The sequence below is a fragment of the Macrobrachium nipponense genome, chromosome 1 (genome assembly GCF_015104395.2).
Source record: "Macrobrachium nipponense isolate FS-2020 chromosome 1, ASM1510439v2, whole genome shotgun sequence".
Classification (NCBI taxonomy): domain Eukaryota; kingdom Metazoa; phylum Arthropoda; class Malacostraca; order Decapoda; family Palaemonidae; genus Macrobrachium; species Macrobrachium nipponense.
This window is the reverse complement of record NC_087200.1, coordinates 160,423,227-160,439,438: the sequence shown is the minus strand read 5'-3', so window position 1 is coordinate 160,439,438 and position 16,212 is coordinate 160,423,227. Positions and strand designations below refer to the sequence as shown.

The following is a 16,212-nucleotide window of genomic DNA, read 5'->3' as shown; positions in this document are numbered from 1 at the left end:
TTAGACCTGAAGAAACCTTGAACTGTATCTTTAGATATGAAGAAACCCTAAACTGTATCTTTAGACCTAAAGAGAACTTGAACTGTATCTTTAGACCTGAAGCGACCTTGAACTGTATCTTTAGATATGAAGAAACCCTAAACTGTATCTTTAGACCTGAAGAGACCTTGCACTGCACCTTTGAGACCTGAAGAGACCTTGAACTGTATCTTTAGACCTTTGAGAACCTTGCACTGCACCTTTGAGACCTGAAGAGACCTTGAACTGTATCTTTAGACCTGAAGAGACCTTGCAATGAACCTTTGAGACCTGAAGAAACCTTGAACTGCATCTTTAGATTTTTGAAGAACCTTGAACTGAACCTTTGAGCCCTGCAGAGACCTTGAAAACTGCATCTTTAGACCTGAAGACACCTAGACCCGAATCTTTAGAAGAGACCTTGAACTGAATCCTTATCCCTGAAGAGAGCCTACACTGACTCTTCCTTTAGCAGTGAACAAACCTTCACAGGAAACTTCACCGCGAAGAGAACGTCAACTGAATCTTCAAGATCGTAACGCTTCTTCAGCAACAAAGAGAACCTGAATCAGTCGCTCAACACTGAAAAGACCCAGTCAGTATGAATCTTCAGGCACCGATGAAACACCATCAAACAATCCAGTGATCACCGAGGGGATCTTGATCGACACTTCCTGAAGTTGGAGCTTTTAGAAACTCACTATAACAATTACGAGGGAGGGAGAGGGACAAAAGGGCAATCAGTTTACTGCTATCTGTAACTAATATTAGTATAACATTTCAGTTCTCTATAACTAATCCTACAATACAGTTTACTATTTAGCTCTACATAAATATCTATATCTGTGATTATTCACCTGTACATTATGTATTAACACACATACACGAAATCACTCACTCACTCACACATCATATATATATATATATATATATATATATATATATATATATATATATATATTATATATGTATATATATAAATATATATATATATATATATATATATAATATATATATATATATATATATATATATATAAGCCCAATTTCCACCAGACAAATGAAACATTGGATATAAATACTAACTAAAACACAGTGGCTGACTTTACGACGCATAAGCAAGAGTAACTTAAACTAAAGAACATCCAAACGGTTGAAAATAATATTTACGTTGATAAGAAGAAAAACGGAGGAAGGTACGGTAAACTCATTAGCGTTTGTAGTCCATTTACAAATTTTCTTTATAAAAGAAAGCTTTTGTGAGAACATGAATACCGCCCAAGGAATGTATAAACTTCATCCATGTATTTCAAAATTAACTAACATACAAAAAAAAGTACATTTTAAAGAAGGTAATTTACCTAAGCCTACAGCAAAAGCGTGAGCCTACGCGCATGGATAAACAAAATTTGTAAAGGCAGTTAACCTCGGACTTCACTGAGCTACTTTCGTCTATTCATTAGTTTATATTTTTTCCAACCGTCTGTATTCTTGTTAGCATTGTCTTTTCAGCCAGTAGATGTCTTAGGGACGAGACCGTTCAGACTTTATACCCAATGTTTCATTTTTCCATGTATGAGTATATGTATGTGATGTATATATAGTATATATATATATATATATATATATATATATATATATATATATAATATATATATATAAATATATATATATATATATATATATATATATATATATTCCCTAAGTAACCACAATTTTTCAGGACTTAACTTAGCATATATACACCTGTCGACCTCAGAAGTTCCTATGTAATATCTTTAATCTCAGTTCACTTGCCAACAATCCAAACCTGGATACCATTAAACAGGTTGTGTGATGATCCTATGGACATTGTGTCCCGACATCAGTGCCACAAAAAGTATTAAACCCTCGCTCTCTCCATTCCCCAAAATTTCAGTAACTTACTCGTCATGAAAAAAAATAAAAAAAAAAGTCTCCCATTCCACCACCCTACAGTACCTCCGAAAGCTTCACTCTCAATGCTTCCATGACCCTGGCTTCGCGTCTCTCAACTCATGCAAGAGCAATGGCCCTCATTCTTATGGCCTTCCATTCAACTCTGTCCTTTTCACATGTCAGAAAAAATGCCTCAAGATTTATACCTACGTTTGCTTCTTTGTCAAACGACCTATCCTCCCGTAATGAGGTATAGTCTGTGTGCACATATAAAAGAAATAATACGTGTGTTTAACAATCAACAGTGTGAATACATTGAACGAGCTCGCATTTAAATGCTCTCTCTCTCTCTCTCTCTCTCTCTCTCTCTCTCTCTCTCTCTCTGTGTCTCTCCTAAAAAAGAGATCCATTATTCTCTAGGAATACAGGCTCATGTGCCAATTAACAGAGAGAGAGAGAGAGAGAGAGAGAGAGAGAGAGAGAGAGAGAGATGTGTGCAGGTTCTGCCGTTCACATATCCACTCTCAACGGTATTTGTTCGCCTGCTGTGCTACAATTTTCAGGAGTAAGTGATAATAACTATTAAGAAGTACATTTGGTCAACGCGAAAATAAGTATATATAATTAGCTCTCTTTCTGTCTGTGTTGTTCGCAAAAATGTGAATAAAATACATTATAGCATGCCAGTCCTCTCTCTCTCTCTCTCTCTCTCTCTCTCTCTCTCTCTCTCTCTCTCTCTCTCTCTCTCTCTGCCACACACGCAACAAAATGTCACTCCATCCGAGTGCACCTCTTTTCCCAGAAACAGTGCAGGTATCTTTATTATCAGATGCCTGACAATTCCGATTTTCAATATGTGAGTAATGGAAAACGGCGTAATCTACTCACACGTTTCCCCCCCTTTTTTTTTTCCAAACAATAGTGGGGCGCGTTCCGTTCGTCAACTGAAAATTCGTGGACACTAATCTCAATTCAATCTGCCTTCCACTCATTCATATGGTTACCACATCAACCCCTCCACACAAACACACACACATACACACAGATACACATATGGATAAAAATACTGTTGACCACAAACTGTAGCACAATGACATTTACACACACACATCACACATACGTACACACAATATACCACCGTGGATTTTTTTTTTTTTTTTTTCAGAAGTCACTGCCGTGTCCATCCTTTCGTTGTTAAATTAAATAAGAACTCCTAGTGATGAAAACTAATATATTATCATCAGAGATGGATTATCAGCATAACTCTACCCCTTACACAGAGAATCTTAATTACATTTATCTATTTTTCTTTATTATTCGCGCTCTTGGTCTATTACGGTCCTAACGTTTCCAGACCTCCGTCCTATCTACCAACCCCTTCTCCGTCTCCTTCCTTCTCGTTCCAAAACTTCCGAATACTAAACATTTGGCAGCATCCATCCTCCTCCATTTTCATGTGACCAAACCACCTAAACCCGTTTCTTTCCGTCAACCTCTCTTTTCAAAGAATGAAAAACACTTGTCATGGTCATAATGGCCCCCTTCCCTTCCGTACACGCAGACTTCCGTACAGCGTATATCTAAGCCTTCCAGCGAGGCGATATTTCGAGAACTGAAAACAAAGTCTGCAGATTCCATTCCTGCGAATGACTCCAATCGGAATTATTCCAATCGAAGCGATAATACATAATCCCATAATCCCATTGAGGGAATGAGGGGCAAAAATAGAAGGCAATTATAGCCCTTCTGCTTCACCCTCCTCCAACAACCCCTTCCCCACGCGTTAATAAAAGTAAAAGAAAGAAAAAATGAAACCGAAAAACTATCCTCCTCTCCTTATCGGCATTCAGAGTTCCACTAGTGGCAAAATGTGATTCTGTCTGACTGTCTGTTTGTCTGTCTGTCTGTCTATCTTTGTCTGTCTGCCCGTCCATCGGTCGGGCCTCGGCTGCCACGGAAAGCCAAGCGGCACTTAATCCCTAACACCAACAAGCGACGACGGAAAAAACCGCCCAGAGATAAAACAAACCGGCTTCTAAGCTTCAAAGAAACACAGGAATCGGCACTCTCTCTCTCTCTCTCTCTCTCTCTCTCTCTCCTCTCGCCTCCTCTCTCTCTCTCTCTCTCTCTCTCTCTCTCTCTCTCTAGTGGAATTTCTTCACTTATGAGACTTGTCAAAGGGATTTCCAGTGGACGCTGGAAAGAATGATTTCAAGGTTGATTATGAGAAAAAGGGATTAGTGAGAGTACTCTCACGAGGGGAGCTTATGTAACTGATAGGGAGAAAGTATATTGTGCATATTAAGTGCAGAAAACTATACGAAATGCAAGGATATGCTAACTACCATTGTTCTTTATCTCAGTTTTACAGCTCCAACATCCATGACTGATGTTTAAGGAGATAAACATTTCAAGAAACTGTTGATTGGGGCCCAACCAATCCAATGACGATGACTGGCATAATGAAAGCCAATGCCATATGAAACGATCAGAGTTTTGGCGCAATTCTTTGCACTGCGCCAAACGTATGATATCGAAGTTGCTAAAAATTATAGATGCACAATTTTGAAGCACATCAATGACCCACAAAATATTGCCTTAAACGTGATGATCGTCTACTACCTTCCAAAGTCTTTCATCTTTCAGTATGAGTGATGCTGAAACTTTTTTTGGCGTGAGAGAAACAGAGATGGGCAAAGGCTCCAGAGAAACGCGGCACATCAAAAGAAGAGCGTTCAACCTGATATCGGGCTTACCTTTAAAAAAAAAAAAAGATAAAAAAGGGAGGGGCAAATAATTACAAAAGTTGACTCTGAAGTTCATAATTTCCACATATAAGCTTGAGGGAAATGATGCCAAATACAAATCATCTTTCTTCCGTGAAAGATAAAGTGCCAGGGTCCAGGCTTTCACCAACTACCAACAGCAAAGTCTAGCAAACTACTTGTAGAAAATCAAGCTAAATGCTTCACAGTCAACTCTGCCAAGTAGGATACAAAGAGAGGGTGAACTGCATATTTTAAACCCAAAAGCCATGAAAATGAACCCATCTAGTACATACATCCCATTGCCACCACATATGTACTAGTTTCTGATATACTGAAGGTACAAACGATTTGAGACTATACGTAGCATGGGGTGACATATTCAAGCAGACAGTGTAATCATTATGTTCAAAGTTTAGTATTTGTCAGACAAAACTGTCTGCTGCCATGGAAGTCAGAAGTGATCTAAAATCTTAATAAGTAACTCACACAAGAGTTCACATTATTCGTTCGCAACGAATAATGTAATGAGGAAAAATATTTAACTACATCAGAACTTGTGCACCACAATATTGCCATCATCAAATTTGGTAAGTTTACAGTAATTTGTTTTAAACAGCCCCGCTACTAAATACTTTAAAAACATAATAATGCTTTGGATTCTGTGGCTAGAATTTCCAGAAAAAAACAAGGTACGCTATAATAATAAAAAATACTAGTTGGGTAATTAATAAGCAACGCACATACAAATGTTTCATATTTCTGCCTCTCTACTACAGCTTTAAGAACAGTTTTAATGAGGATATCTGTCCCGTAAAACCGAATTTATTCTACATGAAAAAGATATTCCGAAAATATTATTAATCGTAAAACCTTACTATTTCAAAAACATCAAAGACTGCCGTCATATTTCCAAGAAACATTCCAAAGATACAAATATATGTGTACTTGGAGCAAACACGATTATAAACGCATTCACAATTACCAATTCAGGCGAGCTCCCTTATCACACACAGGGAAAGACACAATCACATTCACATTCACCTACACACACGTACACATACACACACACACACACACACACACACATATATATATATATATATATATATATATATATATATATATATATATATATATATATATGTGTGTGTGTGTGTGTGTGAATCTTTATATGTGCAGGATTCATAAAATATTCACCACATGAAATAAATGTATGTATTTCGGATTCCTAATGACATAGGATCATCACAAACAAATTTTGTTGGCAAAGTGAACGAATATAAAAGTAAATAAGACAACCACACTAAAACGGCCGAAAAACTGCTAACATAAGTGCCATCATTACACAAAACACCAAAGTTTGTAAGTGAAAAAAAAAAAAACTAACGGTAAGGCTGACAGTTATGAAAATGTAGCTGGGAAGTATCAAATTAGCTTAAAGAAAACAATTCTAAAACATCTAAGTTACAACACTAACTTATGACACAAATAACTACAGTTACTTCAATACACACAATGCCACAATCTTAACACAGGGGTTTATGGCTTTGAAAAAATGTTTTACTATATGTAAATTCTATTTCAAAACCTACGATATAAACTCGATAAATATGAGAATTCAATCTTGTTAAACTATGGTACATTATCACTAAAAATCGGCACTTTTTTTCATGGAGGATTGTGTTAACACTAATCTGTTGTTTACCGCACGTAAACCTTTGATTAATGCAGCAATAAACCCTTGTGTATGAAACGGTGACATGATGTGTAGACAACACCAAGGTAATTATCACGCCCACAGCTCATAAAATACCTAGCAACTACGCCTCAGCCTAAATCAGATTTATGTTAGTCCTAATATCCTACCACATATCACCAACTAATTACTAATTAATTACTAATTACTATGACAGCAATAATATTAAAGCATCAGTTAATATTAAAAGGGTTTACTATGTACTTACAAACTAAATAAGTATTTAATATTTAGTTGTTCATACAGTTATTGATTATTTATTTCATACGTAAAATTATACGTAAAATATCTTAACTCCATTAGGAAAGAGTAAAAATAGGAAGGAAGTCAGTCACAAAGAATAAACAAGCAGCTAGTATTCAGAAAGGTCCCACCACAATAATAGTATCAAAGTGACCCAAATAAAGGTCAACAACAAAAGAAAACATTAAGCACAGAAGCCCAAATCAGGATATTCCTTAAAAACTCACCACCATGAAGGCAATCATTAATAACAAGCTAAGCACCTAAAAGACTGATATGAAATGATAGATTGGTAAGAATAGACAGTAGTTCCAAAATAAGAGATCCACTTTACCAAAGGCCACAGACGCGAAAATGATATCATATTAATATATAATTTCTACAAGAAACTATTGTCAAGATGTATTCTATAAGGAGAGAATTTTATGTCCATAAATCTCCGGGAAAAATATCTGAATTAGATAAATATAAAGACACCAGTAATACAAAGAGAAAATAATGATAGATAAATACAGGCATTTCTGAAAGTCACCTGCCACGTATGTATCACAAGAGAAAAGTAAATGGAAATATGAACTGATTTACTTAACATCTCTCCGGCTTACCTGTTTCTCCCGTCGTCACTAGAACAGGTTCGGATGGGGCTCCGCGCCCAATCTTGTTGACGGCCAGAACGTGGAATTCGTATTCGGTGAATGGTGTCAAACCTGAAACAAATAAATACAAGATATAAAAACATAGCGAAACAAAAACTATTGATTCGGAGGAAGTAATAAGCCGGAATAACTGCAACCTTTGTTACATTGGTTATAGGGACTGACACTGCATTAAGGTGAGTTAGTTATCACAGCGCAGGAGACAAAAATGAAAGGTGGGTTAGTTATCATAGCACAGGAGACAATAAAAATAGAAATAGTTACAATAATTTCAAACTTTCTGTCCATACATTCACATGCTTATCAATAAAAAGGTATCAGCAACATAAATTCACGAGTAAGCATATAAGATACTGAATGTAGTCTATTATCTAGTATACATGTCGGCATAACATTATGAGCAGCCGTTTCTAGATTTATATTTCTTTATTTTCATAAAACGTCTGATTCGCAACCGAACGGGGAACTAATTCAATAAAACTCGAACCTACTCTCAGAGGTCTAAGGGAAGACAAGGTGTGATACTACCTCCAGTTTAATCGGTCAAACAGCCTGTTCTTTCAACAACGAAAATTAAAATAAATATGCTAAATTTTATTACAGATTATTGTTCTGTACAGTTTAATATGGATATTATTTATTTTTCACATTTTCACTCTAACAAATAAATCATAAATGTCCTCTCCTAAAATTCCTGTATCTTTAACTCAACACGAAATACCTTTAGGCTTTTCCATAGGGCTTTCCTACCTCTCCCCACAAGAACAACCTCAGCAGTAACAACAACAACAACAACAAAAAAGTTGTAGGCTTACCCTCCGAGTAAGCGATATAACTGGCCACGAGAAGCGCTCAAAAGAAATAGAAGGGTCAGACGTATATGGTAAAATCTTGGAGGGGATTTCTAATGGGAAGGGAATCCCACAAAGAGACACAGTACTATGACCCTCTCACACACACTGACATTAATGGCTTTCTGCACACAGCATATGAGTGTATGTATACCACCGTCCACTCACACAGAGAAATTCAAATGTCTTACTTCCTTTACACAGTAAATGGAATTGAATTTGAAAAAAAATCCCTTTATTGTGAATCTTTGTCGTTCGCAGATCACTTGAATAATATGTTGTTACCCGCGATTACACCCCTTAGCTGAGCATAATAAGACTCCGACATACACACATACATAAACTATATATATTTATATATTAGTAATCTTCATGTCAAGTAAAAATCTAGGCTCTATTAATATACCGATAGTATACCTTTTATTTAATAAAAGGTAACACCAGCACATCAATTTATTTTGAATGTATGCATCAACGGGTACTACGGCCATTAGACTTCAGGATTACATTCGCTAGGGTCTTGGCTCAGCTTATGACGCCAATGATTGTCCCCCTCTAAGTATGCAAAATGAAAGTACCTCAGTCTGAGCTTTGAAACTGGACATAAGGTCCTTTCAGTTACTAACCACTGCCTTGACATCTCTTATATCAATGTACATTTTTGTGGTACGGGCTCACGGATGATTACACGAACTCTTGGGAAGTCGACGATTCATGCATCTGACCCCCCTCCCCCCGCCCAAAACACACACACACACACACTTCATCATCATTCACCAGACTATCCGTAACTGGTTCATTTACCGTTATGGAGTTTATAATCAAGAAACTCGCCAACTCTTCCACCCTGAAATCTTAGGACAGTTTTCCTGAATTAGTTTATAGCAGATACAAAATATATCCAAACACACCAAATGGTAATACAAGGTTAAGAGGATCCATTCCGAAAAGCGAAGAAACAAGAAAAATACTATGTAATTACAGAGAGAGAGAGAGAGAGAGAGAGAGAGAGAGAGAGAGAGAGAGCGTTTTTTACACGAAACTTCGAAGTCACTGTACATAATTCTAGAAGCCAAGTGTGAGAGAGAAACTTTGTAACAGAAGCTCCCGATAATCTTTGACTACCTTCAGAAACATGGAAGTAGCAGTTGAAACGAGGAGGGGGGCGAGAGACGAGAGAGCAGAGGGAGGGAGGGGAAGAGAGAGATGAGAGAGAGAGAGACTGATGAGAGAGGCGAGAGAGAGGCGATTTTGGTTTTGGTCATAATCAACTGAAAAAATAGAATCAATTGTAAATGGAAGATCACAATGTCTAGAGAGGGTAACTTGTAAAGCAACAACGGCCCACTAAAAGAGAAACAACCCAACCTGCCTCCCGCGCACAGACAGTCACACGAACACTGAATGCTGGTTCCCCTAAATAATCCCCGAGAGAAAGAAAGAAAGGAGAGAAGAAAGTCATCAATTAAGAAGAAGCGGTCGTCCAAGAGCTTTCCCTCTACAATCCCAGACGAAAATTGGATGAAAGACGATGAAAATAGAATGAAATTGGATTTGGTCAGCGTCTGATTACACCCGCCAGGAATGGCTGGAATGGCCAAATGCTGCCGGACCTGCTGCAAAGGGATGGGGCAAAAAACACCGCATACATATATATGCCAGATCAAATCAGAGAGATTCCCGCTGATGCAAAAGGAGGGGACTCATGTCCCCCAGGGGTCTATGGTCCAACACCCACGCGAACCCACACTTACACACTGCGTATATTTGTGTAGTACACCTAAGCAGCCAAGAAAGAGACTGTACAAAGATAACAGAAAAATGAAGGCTATAAATCTTTCTTCTGGATCATAAATGACACATTCCTCGTTTGATATCAAAACAGCAAAAAATATAGCAATCAAACAAAATCAAGCTTATGAAGACAGGCTTTTCCCATTTACCAATATTCTATTGCATCTAAATTATGAGGACATAATTAACTAACAATGCTTGCAGCATGTCACAAAAGCAAAGACTTCATAGATATAAAGAGTAGTAAGACAAAGTTATGAAACGAACAACCAGACACGAATGAGGAAATTACTTCAAGAGCAGAGACAAAAAATCAATGGCCTGAATCCGAGGGCTAAACTAGCACATCCAATTTCTTGGTAATGATCACAAATCCCCTTTAAAAAGGAATATGTGAGGTAAGTGTGGACAAAGCGAGAAATTAACAGCATTACCAAAACTCCGTTAAGCCTCATCTAATCCTCCAAAATCGAGGTTCACCTAATCTCCTACATCCAATCAAGAGATGTCGAATTAACCAATCAAACCTGTTTGCTCCTACTGGCCAATCCTCATTCCTACTAAGAAAAGAAACAAAATTAGACAGAAAAAAAAAGAGTAAGGGTTGATAAGGTGAGTGCTGTTAGTTCGTTTGGAAAGGTACGGGGAAGTGGAATGGACTTCATGTGAACAGTTTATAGACATCATTAAAAAGAATTAAGATTACACACATACATTATATATATACGTATATATATACACATATATGATGATATATATATACACACATACACACATATATATATATATATATATATATATATATATATATATATATATATATATATATTCATGAGTAAATAAAATCATGCATGTGTGTGTGTGTGTATATATATATATATATATATATATATATATATATATATATATATATACACACACACACACATGCATGATTTTATTTACTCATGAATACTAACCCACAAATCTCGTTTACTATCAAATTCACTATACCTAGGGATAAGCTTGCACCTAATGGTTGTTATAATTGAAAGTGTTTCATCCGTGATACCTGGTTAAGAAGCAGCGATAAAAAGTAACTTAGACCACTTGGCTATCAAGAGATAGAAGTTGATATCAACCCGGCTGTACATATGTCTCTTGATGGGTAGAGAGAACGTTTCAACAGAATCGACAGAGAGGATATATAGAGTGGGATGAGGTTTCATGGTATAAATGGCTGGCTATAGACAGCGATTAAAAGTTTCGAGTCTTTAACATGTACATAGAAGTGACTGGTCAGTCATGAAAGTAGGGTTGCCACAAAGGTGTGGATGTTTCTATTACCGTTTATTATCTTCAGTTATGGAAGAAGTCAAAGAAAGGAAATCGAGCGTGGCAAGGTAGATGTTTGCAGAAGACGGTACTAACTGAGGATGAAGGAGGATAGAGAAGCAACTGAAAGAGCTTGAAAGTCTTTCCATGAAGGGACACTTGACAGTTACTAATTTCAAGGGTACGTGTTATAAGGATAGAAACCAGAAAGACACAACACTGAACGACATGCAAGTCACATGATAATAGGTGGTGAAGCAAGGAAAAGGATGTTGTTTGCAAATAAAATGGGTAAAAGGCTTGCAGGGAGCATGGAAGCCAAGGAATGGTTGAGCCAACTCTACGAAAAGGAAGTGTGGAAAGTGGGCCTTTGTTTTTGATGAAATGAGTATGTTGAATAAGAACTTGAATAGGAAGATACGTGAAGTCTGATTATGCAATAAGAATGGAGGACTATTAATTGGTACACTGTGCATAAAATCGTAAATTAGGAGGGTGAAGGAGAGGAAGTCAGAGGTGGATGGTAAAGAGAAAGGGGCACTTGAAAACAAGGCTCTCAGCATCCAGTAAGTGTAAAGGATGCGTGCCATATAAGAGACGAACGTGCATTATGGACAAGGAGGTCAATTTGCTGCTGATAAACCTGTTGTCAGGGTGTATATAACGGCGAAAATTGTGGAAGCTTTCTATACTTGGTTCATCCGCGATTTAGCAGTTGAAGCATGAAGGTGGCAGTAAACATGGTGTTTTCTGGAGCCATCTCATGTTAGGAGGAACGGTTTTCGAAAGAAAAAAAATACTTGGATACGAATATACTGGGTCCTCACAAACAAGCAGTCCAATACGACACTCACCTCATCGGATTGAGACCCCGGTACGACTAAGCAAGGCGGTTTTAGGGTCGATTCACACTAAATGGTTCGCATTCGCAGAGAAATGTCAGTATTCTCAGAGTAAGTCCACAGGACCTGGTCAGTCACTCTGCTGCTCTTTCTCATGTCATTACTACTCTCTCTCTCTCTCTCTTTTGATCTCGTTAATGGCCCTTTTCTTTTTTCTTGTTAATAATGGCTCTCTCTCTCTCTCTCTCTCTCTCTCTCTCTCTCTCTCTCTCTCTCATGCCATTAATATTAATCTCTTGAAGTTTATAACTCTCGTTAATACACCTCACCAACTCATTCTACCAACTCGGCTGTTTATCTAAAAGTCCAATAATTTAACAGAGCTTACAAAAAGGTGAAAATATTATATATAAATAAAACCCGAGCAGAAAAAATATGAATGAAATGGTCATGTAGTTGGAAAGATTAACATTTATCATGCATACATACATAATATATATAATATACATAAATATATATATGTGTGTGTGTGTGTGTGTGATATATATGTGTGCACATATATGTTAAAGCTGTCAAATATTTCGTCTTAATATACATACAGTCTGAATTCCCGCAATTTTGAAATGACAGACCAATTCCACGTTTAGATAAAGACCAATGCGAACACCAATATCAAATCCTCGGTCACTCATTCAGCGACAAAACTGGGTCCCTTCTACCTTCATCAATTGACCATTCTGCCGGTTACTGAGGTACGTAAAGGAATTGCACTAAACACAAATAAAATTACAAAAAAAAATATTTGTAAAATAAAAAAAATAGTACTAATAAAGTATGTATAATTAACATCTTTCTGGTCTGACCTCAGGAATAGCATTAAGTGAAAAAGAAACATTTAAAATACTGAAAGAAGAGTAAACAACGAACATTAAAAAATAATACAACTAATAACAAAAAATAACAAACTAATGAAATCCGTACAATTAACATCTCTCTGGTCTGACCTGAAGAATAACAGTAAGAAAAACTATTCAATATGAACCAAGAGCAAATAACGATTACAAAAAATGATACTGCTAATTATAAAAAACTAATAATAAAAAATAAGTTAATGAAATCAGTAAAATTAAAATCTTGGTCTGACCTCAACAATAAGCAAGAAAAAATCGATATTTTGAAGCAAGAGCAAATAACGATTACAAAAAAATAATACAATTAAAAATATGAAAATAACGAATAAAAAAAATAGTTAATGAAATCATGTAAAATTGAAATCTCTCTGGTCTGATCTCAAGAATAACACTGAGAAAACTAAGAAAAACAATAATTTTCATAACACTGAGCAAATACAGTTCATTAATTCATTTTGAAATATGAAGTAATAAACGTAAATAAATAAGTGAATCCCGAGTGAAAAAACAGATATATAAAAACGCGAAACGTGAAAGTGGTGAGGAAAGTATCTTAGGTGGAAAAACGCGAGGTAGCATAAAAGCGTCTCAGAAGATTTACAGGGATTAAAGAAAAGAAAAATAAATATACAATGGCAAGAGGGGAGAAGAAGTTCGAAAAGAATAAAAAAAAAAAAAATGGGAAGGAAAGAGGAAACGTACCAAAATGGCACTCATGAGTGAATATTGAGAGAGAGAGAGAGAGAGAGAGAGAGAGAGAGAGAGAGAGAGAGAGAGAGAGAGAGAGAGATTCTCTCCCATATCTCCGGCTGAAATGATTAAGACTATCCCTCAACACATCAAGTAGAGACGAAAATACTTTTTTCCCACGCGTCCTATTAAGCAAAACCAGAAAGAACATTGTTAAATAACCGGGAGAGAGAGAGAGAGAGAGAGAGAGAGAGAGAGTACTTTAAATATATATATACTATAATATATAATGAAACTCTAATGACAAATATCAACGCAAAATTGGCAGGGGAATGTGTTCTAAATATACCACGATAATGCCCTAATCATCACTACACAGCGACTATGAGAGAGAGAGAGAGAGAGAGAGAGAGAGAGAGAGAGAGAGAGAGAGAGAGAGAGAGAGAGAGAAAACTCATCACAATAAACAAATGAAATTCCAATTGCACGACAAAAGAACAATACACTCAAAAATCAAACGCTACAACGCACATATCAAGAAAATATGCAAAATTACTACATAAAAAAAGAAAACCTATAGCTTATGAGGTAACCTCAAAAATGCTTCAAAAAAAAACCTATGACCTGAGGTTTCCTGAACAATTCAGAAAACGAGGAAACATTGAAATCCGAGAAAACAAAATGGCGCATCTCGTCCACGTTGAGTTAATGAGCAGAATTAATGAGAGGTCGGGAAGCCATTGCAGAGAGGAAAGTGTTTCTCTGTCCCACGTTCTAATGATATGGTTGTATAAACACAGCCTTCGTGTATGCATTTATGCATGTGCGTTTATTATATGCAATTTTTTGGGGTGAGATGTGTGTATATATATTTGCACATACTTATATATGCGACCGCACGCGCCCGCGCACATTTGTGTGTGTGTTTATACACACTGGATATGACGACATACTGTTTATATCACACACACACACACACACACACACACACACATATATATATATATATATATATATATATATATATATATATATATATATATATGATATAGTATATATATATATATATATATATATAAATATATGTGTGTGTGGTGTGTGTGTGTAGTGTATAGGTACTCTCTCTCTCTCTCTCTCGTCTCCTCTTCTGCTCTTCTCTCTCTCGCTAGTATATTAATATATAGATATATATATATTAGTAATATAATATATATATTAGTTTATTATATGAAACAGTATGTGGTCATACCCAGTGTGTAATATATTATATATAGATATATATAAATATATATATATAGATATATGATATATATCAGTTAAGGACACCTAAGGCCAAAACCCGGAAACAGCATTTTGTACAACTTTATTGGGACATGTTTTCGAGTAGTACTATCACTCTTTATCAACCTACAAAATTAAAATAAATGACATTGTAGTTTCTTGCAATCAAATTTACAATAATAAAATGATATGTATAAATTATAAGAGTACGTTAAAAGATAGCTAATACTTAAAAAAAAATTATAATTAAAAATTGCTAATGAAACAATTGAGTAGATAAAATAAAATGAAGCAGAATGCAAATTTAAGTCACCAAAAACGGATGGTACAAAAGAACAGTAAATATACTAAGTCGATATACAAACCAGCAGGATGCAGACTAAAAACACAAAAAGTGAGGGGTAACAGCTACATTTCTAGCCAAGGAAGGCTTTATCTTAACAGAATATAAAACTTCTAAGAATGTCGAGGTCTGTAGCAAACTGGGCAGAGGTTAAAATAGAAAAAATCATCGATATGTAAAGGGTGACCAGACTCCTCGCTGTGTTCCCTAATTGCACTATAACTAGGTCTTGTAAGATAATTGCCTGTACGAAATGACCTACCAAGGTGCTCAAACCATCTCATCCAAGCTGATCTGGTAGTTTTTTCCGACGTAAGTGGCATCACAACCACTGCACTGCCATTTATAGATCAGATTGGAGCGAAGGCTTGTTGGTATAGGGTCTTTAATTTTAAAGAAATTTCCTAATTTATTTTGTAAAGTAAAATATATTTTGATATCTAGCTGAGGGTAACCAATGGACAAAATAGAAATTAATTGCTTTTTTAGATCGTAACTATGATTTTCCAGTAAAGGTTAAAGGTAAATAAATAACAGGTTTCTTTACGTTAGCAGTAGTTTCGGGTTGTTTGTTTACATACAATTTTGAAAGTTGTTTACCAATATATGTATTTACGTAATTCAACGGATAGCCATTGTTTTTTAAGAGTGACCTTAGAAATTCCAATCTTCGTGTAAATTCAAATAGCTAGAACAAATTTTATATGCTCTCGTAACTAGCGTAAATATTAAATTCATCTTATATTTCAAAGGTGTAGCTGATTGAAATTTAGACATAAGACCTGTGAAAGTAGGCTTTCTAAAGACTGAAGTGTGAAATTTATTATTA

The 16,212-nt window shown here is 36.0% G+C and overlaps 1 protein-coding gene across 1 annotated transcript in view; it reads right to left on the bottom strand.

Annotated features, from left to right (window-relative positions):
- The window catches only part of LOC135219790 (tyrosine-protein phosphatase Lar-like), a 1,028,451-nt gene that overhangs the window by 194,003 nt on the left and 818,236 nt on the right, over positions 1–16,212 (bottom strand). Inside the window, 1 exon segment of the mRNA XM_064256864.1 lies at positions 7,307–7,408. Coding sequence (XP_064112934.1) covers positions 7,307–7,408 — 102 coding nt within the window.